This window comes from Gekko japonicus, unplaced genomic scaffold (genome assembly GCF_001447785.1).
Source record: "Gekko japonicus isolate JY-2015 unplaced genomic scaffold, Gekko_japonicus_V1.1 scaffold1529, whole genome shotgun sequence".
Lineage (NCBI taxonomy): Eukaryota > Metazoa > Chordata > Lepidosauria > Squamata > Gekkonidae > Gekko > Gekko japonicus.
This window is the reverse complement of record NW_015173717.1, coordinates 44,364-53,336: the sequence shown is the minus strand read 5'-3', so window position 1 is coordinate 53,336 and position 8,973 is coordinate 44,364. Positions and strand designations below refer to the sequence as shown.

General features: G+C 49.1%; 1 protein-coding gene across 1 annotated transcript in view; it reads right to left on the bottom strand.

Annotated features, from left to right (window-relative positions):
• Positions 1–2,173, bottom strand: part of LOC107120606 (uncharacterized protein K02A2.6-like) — a 24,635-nt gene extending 22,462 nt beyond the window's left edge. The window contains exon 1 of the mRNA XM_015423337.1: positions 1,397–2,173. Coding sequence (XP_015278823.1) covers positions 1,397–2,173 — 777 coding nt within the window. The remainder of the gene's footprint in view (positions 1–1,396) is intronic.
• Positions 2,174–8,973: the final 6,800 nt, after the last annotated feature.

Genomic DNA, 8,973 nt, shown 5'->3' with positions numbered 1-8,973 from the left:
GAATGCCATCTCTGTCTCTGACCCCCCCCCCAAAAAAAAAAGGTCACAAGGAGAATACGGACTCCAGTCCAGTGGCACCCTCAAGACTGACAAGGCCTTCGGGGCAGAAGCTCTGGGGAGTCGGCGCTCCCTTTGTCGGGTGCCGTCTCCCTGCCGAAGGGAGCTCTGACTCTCAAAAGGTCTCTAAGGTGCTACCGGACGTGAGTCGGGCTCTTCTACGGCAGACCAACATGGCTACTGTTAAAGTTAACTGGCCAGAATCAAACGACCGAGTGAGCATTTGGCCTGAGGTTGACCTGTCTGTGATTTACAGCAACAGGTGCAGTTAAACTGGTCTGAACCAGGTCAGAAACTGGGTAGAAGAAGTGTCACATGCCTGAGCAACGGCAGAGGTCGGTCAGACCACTAAGTCCCAAACCAATCGTATGTTTCCCTGCCAAAAAGTGTATGTTGGAAGTTGTAGCCCAGTTCCTTTGGAAGTTCTAGAAATGTGTTGTGAAAACTCAGATCGGGGTCCCTGAGCCCATTGTTCTTGGACCCCGGCCTGTTAAATAAATTCTGTTTTTCTGTTTACGGGGTCTCTGGTTTTAGGTGTGGTTGTTTCCAAATTCAACCTTTAGGGTGACCTGGTGTGCCAAGGAAATTCCCGGACACCACTGTTAAGTCCTGAGCTTAACAAAGAGTCAGAGAGTGATTTCAGCCAAAACTCAAGTTTATTCTTCACGATCAGTTCTCCAACACGGTACAACATCTGATAGCCCGAACAGCTTTCCATTGTAGCTGCTCGGTATTTAAACATTTCCCGGCTAATATAGCCACTCCTACTTTACAGATAACAACCTATCAGGTTGATCGCATAAAGGCCAATCACAAACGTTCTCGCTTGTAGCCTGCTTGAATGTGATTGGTCGCATTTGTCTTGGCTTGAATCCCTGGCCAAACGAAGCTTAACATAGCTTCCCTATGAGATGGTTTACATACATCTTAATGCATTCATGGCAGCTTCTGAATACATTACAATTCCCTTCCCCCTAAGCAAATACAGTCAGGAACACTCATAATCGCTTAGGTAGGTAGGTGCACGTCGATTTCTCTGAGACCTACGAAGTGTACTAGGCTCAGGGCACCTTACTGTCAGTGGCACTCCGTTCGACTCTGGGACCGCAGAGTCAGGAACATTCCCGTCCGTTTCTGTGGGTTCAAGAGTAGGGGTCTGCCCTGCCTCAGGAACAGTACTGTGGCCCTCAGGCTCTGCAGTACTCGCCTCCGCTGGAGGTAGTGGGAACTCCTCAGGGTCTGGGGACTCAGCCGGCTGCACGGTGGAATGGTCAGTTGCCCACCGCTGCCTCAGCTGGTCTATGTGCCTACGCCACTTGCGACCATCTGCAAGCCGTACCACATACATTCTTGTACCAATTACATCGGTAATAGTGGCTGGTAGCCACGAGTGACCACTGGCATAATTTCGAGCAAACACCTGCTCACCTTTTTCGTATGTTTGGACCTTAGGTTGTTCACACTGCTGTTGGGGTTTTAAATCATTTAGGTCCGGGTGCAACCTATCCAGTAAGGTAGCGAGACGTCGCCCCATTAACATTTCGGCCGGGCTGCGGCCGGTTGCAGAACAAGGCGTAACATGTTGCCTTAACAGAAACGACGCAAGTTTCACCCCCCAATCTCCACATACCAGCTTTGCAAGGGCTTCTTTTATTGTTCTTACCATTCTTTCTGCCTGGCCGTTTGAGGCCGGGTGGAACGGGGCTGCTGTCATTTGTCTGATGCCATTGTCAGACAAGAACTTTCTGAACTCCTCAGAAGTAAACTGTGCGCCGTTGTCGCTCACGAATACGTCTGGCAGCCCATGAGTGGCGAACAACTGGCGCAGCACAGTGACGACAGCACTCGAAGTGGTAGAGCGCATGTGTGCCACTTCTAACCACTTTGTATAGGCGTCTACAATTACCAGGAACATTTGCCCCTGAACCGGCCCTGCAAAATCGAGGTGGAGCCTCGACCAGGGTTTTCCCACCGACTCCCATCTTTGCGGAGTAGCGGTTGGCGGTTCAGGCCTAGCCTGCTGACATGGCTCACACACCCGAACCCATTCCTCTATGTCCGCGTCTAGCCCGGGCCACCAAACGTACCCGCGGGCTAGCGCCTTCATGTGGACCATGCCTGGATGGCCCTCATGAAGTGATTCCAGCACTTTTTGTCTTAGTTTGTGAGGTACCACCACCCGGTTTCCCCACAACAAGCATCCCTTGGACACTGAAAGTTCATTTTGGCGCATTTTGTAGCCTTTAAACTCCGGCTCCATAGACCCCCGGACACCACCCTCTGAAAGGATCTTCGTGGAGAATATGGAGAACTTCCAGAGCCCACGTGTGTTCAAAAAGATTCAGTGGTTTTTTCCCCACCTGGGCAAATGATTGACTGTGGATTGGGAATGGATCTGATGGATCTGTGAGTTGCCTCCAGCAGAGTCTGCCCATCAAGGGCTGGTGCACACCTGTCAGGAATCCCCTTTTATCCTCCAATACCTGTGTGAGGCAGACTATTTATTTATGACATTTCTACCCCCACCTCTCTCCCCATCACTCTCCTTGCCTCGATTTTATCCTCACAACAACCTTGTGAGGCAGGTTAGGCTGAGCGCATGCAACTGGCCCAAGGTCACACGGGGCAGAGTAGGGACTTGAACCTGGGCCTCCCAGACCCTAGCCCAGCACTCTAACCATTACACCACACTGGCTCTCTCTTAGGTTAGGCGAAGAGACCGTGACTGACTCCAGGTTGACGGAGACCTTCACAGCTGGGCATGGATTTGAACTCACATCTCTGTGGTCTGAGTCTGCTGCATTGCATTGATGAAGCATGGTAATGAAGAATGGGTCGGGTTCCTAGGCTGGGGAATTGATCTGCCCGGAGGGTGAAGTGGACCTGAGGCTACTAGTGTGAGAACTCCCTCGCAGGCTGCTGCACACCGAGGCTCTCAGCAGATCATCTGTGCTGCCGGATGCATCTCTCGCCGTATCTGTCGCAGGACAGGCCCAAATAATGGCAAGCCGCTTCCTCCCGATTCTGAGGAGCCAGCAAACGTGCTCCTTATTGACTGCCACTCGTCCCGCCCTAGCCAAGGCAACTTTGCAAAACTGTTCTTTCTGCTTGCCGAGTCATTGCCACAGGGAAGTGACCACCACCACCACCCCCAGCCTTCTGCTCCTGGGTCGTGGACTTGGTTGCTCAAGTCCGGCAGTTGGGAGCTTACATCAGCCTCTATCGGCTGTGGCAATGGAGGTTCTTCCTCAGCAACCAGCAGCTGTCTACAGCTGCTGCAGAAGTGTGTGTGTGTGGGGGGGAGTCTCTTGGGAACGCCTGGCTGGGCCTTCTTAAGGAATCAGAGTCACTCATTCCAAAATGCTGTGGATCTTTGTGAAAACTGTAGAAGTTCCCTGTCCAAAGTAAGGTTGCCAACCCCCAGGTGGAGCCTGGAACTGATGTCCAGACTATAGAAATCAGTTCCCTGGGAGAAAATGGCTGCTTTGGAGGCTGGACTCTATGGCATTATGTTCCACAGAGTTCCCTTCCTTCCCCCAAACCACACCCTCCCCAGGCTGTACTCCCAAATCTCCAGGAATTTCCCAAACTAGTTCTGGCAACCATGTCTCCAAGTGGACATGTTGAAGAACCATGTCGTTCAATAATATTTGATGACATTTCAAGTAAAACTCAAATGCAAATTTAAATGTATATTTCTACCTTGAAACGTGAACACTTAGGCTTGTAACCAGCCCTTGGCTGCTGTTTTTAGTAATTGCCATTTCATGTTTCTTATCAAATAATGTCAATATATCAATATCAGGGCTTCAGTCATCTTCCTCCTTTCAGAGTCTCCTTGGGACTGCCAAGATGGACCAGAGAGAAGGACCAGGGTGAGGAGGCACGTAACCCAAAAGGTTGGCAACCATTACTAGGAGAAAGAGGAAGGCCCAGGCCATGTTACCGGGGTTGCACAGGTAGTGATGGTGTAGTGGTTAAGAGCGGTGGACTCCAATTTGGAGAACTGGGTGTGATTCCTCACTCTTCCTCCACATGCAGCCAGCTGGGTGATCTTGGGCCAGTCACGAGTTCTCTGGGAGCTGTTCTCTCAAGAGAAGTTCTCTCAGAGCTCTCTCAGCCCCACCTACCTCACAGGGTGACTGTTGTGGGGTGAGGAAGGGAAGGAGATTGGAAGCACCTCTGAGACTGCGAGTGAAGAGTGGGGTAGAAATCCAACTCTTCTGCTTCCTCATCTTCTTCTTGTTGTGATGTACCTGTGACACTCTGGTATCTGGGCAAAAACTCTATAGTGGTCTCGTTCACACGGAGAAATTGCCACGCCAAAGACACGGATGATAGGCGGATTTTCAGTGCGCGATCACACCACAACGTCTGGGAAGCGTAGTACACCCGTGGCTAACCTGTGGCTTCTCGCCAAAGATGTAGAGTAAAAAACTACCACATATGATGTACTCGTTTCCGGAAAACGCGGGGCAAGGGCGGGCATCTGATCGAGTTTCCGCTTGAATCCCTTGTCATCTGGCGCCTGTCCATGTCCCGTTGCACACCAGATGGGTTTTTTTTTTGTAAGTCTCCACAGGATGTGCACAAACGATCATGCGCATGCGCAAATTTCGGTGTGAAAAAAAATCCCGTTTGCCACGGAAGCAGTGCCTAGCGATTGCTGGTGTGATCGTGCCACGCTGCTTCTTTGCCACGCTGCAGGGTAGCTGTGTGATTGGCACCTAACAGCCTAACCACGGGACCTCGACGGGACATGTGATCGGGCTACTGCGCGTTACTTTGCTCCGGGGGAAAAAGCCACGCTTCCTCCCCACATTTTCCGGCCCGTGTGACCGGGACCAATATATACCTTAGAGTTTTTGCCCAAATACCAAAGCATCGCCCAGACATTGTTGGCACGATGACATCACTTCCCGGGCTATGCCAGCAAGGTGGCCTGGCCCTTCTTCACTGGCCAGTTGAATCACTGTCAGTGGACCCCCACGTCCTCCAGGAGGGGTGTGTGGCCGAGGCACTAGAGATACTGACTTGGCTGAATGGTGAGTCATGACACTTCAGTGCAATGACAATAGTAAAAAGTTCCATTAAAACGAAATGTGTTTAGGCCGAGGCCTTCCGTAGTGGTACATATTGTTAAAATACATACCATAAAGTAAAATTATTCAGAATACAAAATACAGCATTTCTGAGCTAAGCTTTAAAACACGCAAAAGAAGCAGGATCAGTTCATTAACTAGATAATTCCCTCTTTATTAGAACCATAAAAAAACTTTTTTCAGATTGTTGTTGTTCATGGCCCAAATACCTCTGTAAGCAAGGTCAGAGTGAATTGAAGCAAAATACAACCACTGTACCACTGAGGAGGGCCTTGTGGCCAAAATGCATTTGGTTTTAGTGGAATTGTTTACTGTTTATAATGTGTTAAAGCTCTGTTGACTTAACATATGTAACCCATTAGTATTTATTCTGTTATCAAGCTTCTTGTCAATCTTCATGGTTACCTGGTTTTTCTGGGTTGAAGTCCCCCCCCCCCTTCTCTTTTGGTGTAGTGGTTAAGTGTGTGGACTCTAATCTGGGAGAACTGGGTTTGATTCCTCTCTCCTCCACTTTCAGCTGCTGGATGACCTTGGGCAAGCTGTTATTGAAAAGAGCAGTTCTCGAGAGAGCTCTCTCAGCCCCACCCACCTCACAGGGTATCTGAGGTGGAGAAGGGAAAGGAGTCTGTAAGCCGCTCTGAGACTCCGAGTGAAGGGCGGGGTATAAATCCAACCTCCTCCTCCTCTTTCTGTTTTGTTTTTCCAGATGCCAGGCCTGCTCCTACCTCTCAACACTGAGGTGGGTAGGGTTGCCATACCCCGATGGGGGTGGGCTTCCCCACGATTTCTGCTCCACAAATCCACCGCCAGCCAATTGACTGGTGGGGGAGCCCCACCCCCAAAGAGCCCTGAGCGCCTGATGTGCATGCCGTGATGATGTCACCCAGAAGTGACATCATCGTGCTGGGCATGGTGCAGGGAGACGCTCTAGCATTTGGCTAAAAACTCTATGGTGACCAGGTCAGCTGCCTGGAGCCTCCTGGCAGCAAAAGATATGGACCTGGCAAACCTGGGGGTGGGGTAGGGGGTTGAAATATCAGCAGCTGCCAGCAGCAGCTGCCACATCAGCCAGAGGTCTGGGAATGGATTAGAAACAAATTCGTGGAGCATGGTGGTACGCCAGAGTCCCCAATTTGGTATCCATGGGTGCCATGGTACCTGTAAATGATTTTTGTGGTTGGTTTTAGAAAGTGGGCAGGGCTGGGTGGGGCTTTTGCCCAGCAGGTCTTCTGATTGGCTGTGCACATTAAAAGGTATCCTGCTAAACAGCTTCTGCCTGAAATGTTGAAGAGTTAACATTTGTTAATATTATGAAGGCATTGGGTTTGCTGGGAACTGTAAATTCCACTGGTTCTGCTGGGCTTTCAACCCTCCCTTTCTTGGATTATGATTCTGTGCTTGAATTCTGTTGAGCTGGCATTGCCACAATGGCACTGAGTTCTGCTAGGCATTCTGCAATTGCACTGGCACTGCTGGGTACTCATAAGAAGATAGGAACATAAGAGAAGCCAATGTTGGATCAGGCCAGTGGCCCATCCAGTCCAACACTCTGTCACACAGTGGCCAAAAATACCAGGTGCCATCAGTGGGGCCAGGACACTAGAAGCCCTCCCACTGTTGCCCCCCCCCAGCACCAAGAATACAGTGCATCACCTGCCCCAGCCTGTGAGCTCCTATCTATATCTTGTGGCTAATAGCCACTGATGGACCTTTGTTCCATATGTTTATCCAGTTCCCTCTTGAAGCTGTCCATGCTTTTAGCCGTCGCCACCTCCTGTGGCAGTGAATTCCATGTGTTAATCACTGTTTGGGTGAAGAAGTACTTCCTTTTATCCATTCTAACCCAACTGCTCAGCAATTTCATTGAGTGCCCACGAGTTCTTGTAGTGAGAAAGGGAGAAAACTACTTCTTTCTCTACCTGTTCTATCCCATGCATAATCTTATAAACCTCGATCATGTCACCCCTCAGTCATCGTTTCTGCAAGCTAAAGAGCCCCAAGCGCTTTAACCTTTCTTCATAGGAAAAGTTTTCCAACACTTTTATCATTGTAATTGCCCTTTTCTGTACATTGTACTGGTTCTGCTGGGCTTGCAAAATGCCGCCCCCCCCTTCAGTTTCTGCTGCAGAGATTCTCTGGTCTGACCTTTGGAAAACAATGGAGGTTCTTCTCTGGGGGGTAGTGTGTTTCTTAACACTATTTTAGTGTTAAGAAATAGTGTGATCACTATTTTGGGATGCTTTGGCTAGTGTTAGTAAAAGTTAGTACAAGGGGTGTTAAAAAATGATCTGCTCTGGGTGTCAGATATGCCAGGTACGCCACTGCTCTATGGGGTGTCAGCTATGCAGCCATGGGGGTTGGGGAGTTCATTCTGTGTCTTGTTAATTGTTACTGCATTCCTATCCCTGCTGCTATGCCTTTGCTCTAACGCTTATCTCTACAGATGTGCAGGAGGATGTTGTGTTGTCTGGAGAGCTCCTATGTACTGTGAGAGACTCCGAGTTCTCAGCTTTAGCCACCTAATGGTTGCCTGACTTATCCCACGTGCGGGAGGGTCCCTAATAGGCCAATGCCCGGGTGTGTGTGTGTGCATACGAATACCCTATATCCTATTATGCTCTAGTGGCTGCGACCATTCCTAACAGTCCCTGTGTTACTGCATCTATAGTTTTGCAATAAAAGTAGAACCGTTCCTGAATGCGTGTACTTCGTTGTTAGCTGTGGTTTCTGACATGGGGTCACCATGTGTCAGCTGTGACTTGATGGCAAAAAAAAAAAAAAAGCCTAGAGCAGAGGGTTTAAAAAATTATTTAGCCTGGGTGCCAAACAGGCCAGGTACAGCACTGGAATTCAGTGATGTTTATTAAATTCTTCCCCCACAAACAGTTCCCAATTTTAGGAGTGTCAAATTACCTGAATGTAGTGATCTGCTACTTTTCCTTTAGGGAGGCAATTTCCAGATTTTGTGCAATTTGCTGTGCATGTTCAGTTTGCCACATTTTCCAGAGCATGTTTCTTTCCTGCAGGTTGCTGATGCACACCAGAGCATATGGGCACTGAATAAACCATGGTACTATAGTCAGTGCCAGAGTTCCCTCTAAGTTGCGCTAGAGGGTGTTGGCACACAAGAATTTAGCTGCCAGCTCTGGGAATTTAGCTTCTGCTCAGACTAAGGCATTTTCCCATCCATTGGAAATACTGCTTGGAGTGTGATTCTGTGCTTCACATCAGTCTTGTTGAGGTCGCATTGCCACAATGGCAATGGGTTTTTCTGAGCACTCTGTGATTGCACTGGTACTTCTGGGCACTCTGATTGCACTGATACTGCTGGGCTTGCAAAAATCCCCCCTCCCACCTTCAGTTTCTACTGCAGAGATTTGACCTTAGTCCTGTTTGACCTTAGTCCTGGTGGGTTTGCAGTGCCACAATGGCACTGGTTCTGCTGGGCTCGCAAAAATGCCTTCCCTACCTTTAGTTTCTACCCCAGAGAGTCTCAGGGACTTTGATTCTGATCTACTGGGCTTCTGTTGCCTGTTTTTTCCCCTCCTTTAGAAACAATAGAGGATGGGGGCACCTCCTTTTGCTTTCCCCCCTGGTCCAATGTTTTTGAAACTTGGTGTGTGTGTGTTGTCTCCTTGATGTTAAACTGTAGTCCTGCTTCGACACTTTCTGCTTTCACTTTCAGCTGTAGCCATTTCAAGTCTTCACTATTTTCTGCTAGTAATGTGGTAACATCTGCATATCTCAGATCGTTAATGTTTCTTCCACTAATTGTCACTCCACCTTCATCTAAATCTAATCCAGCTTTCCTTAT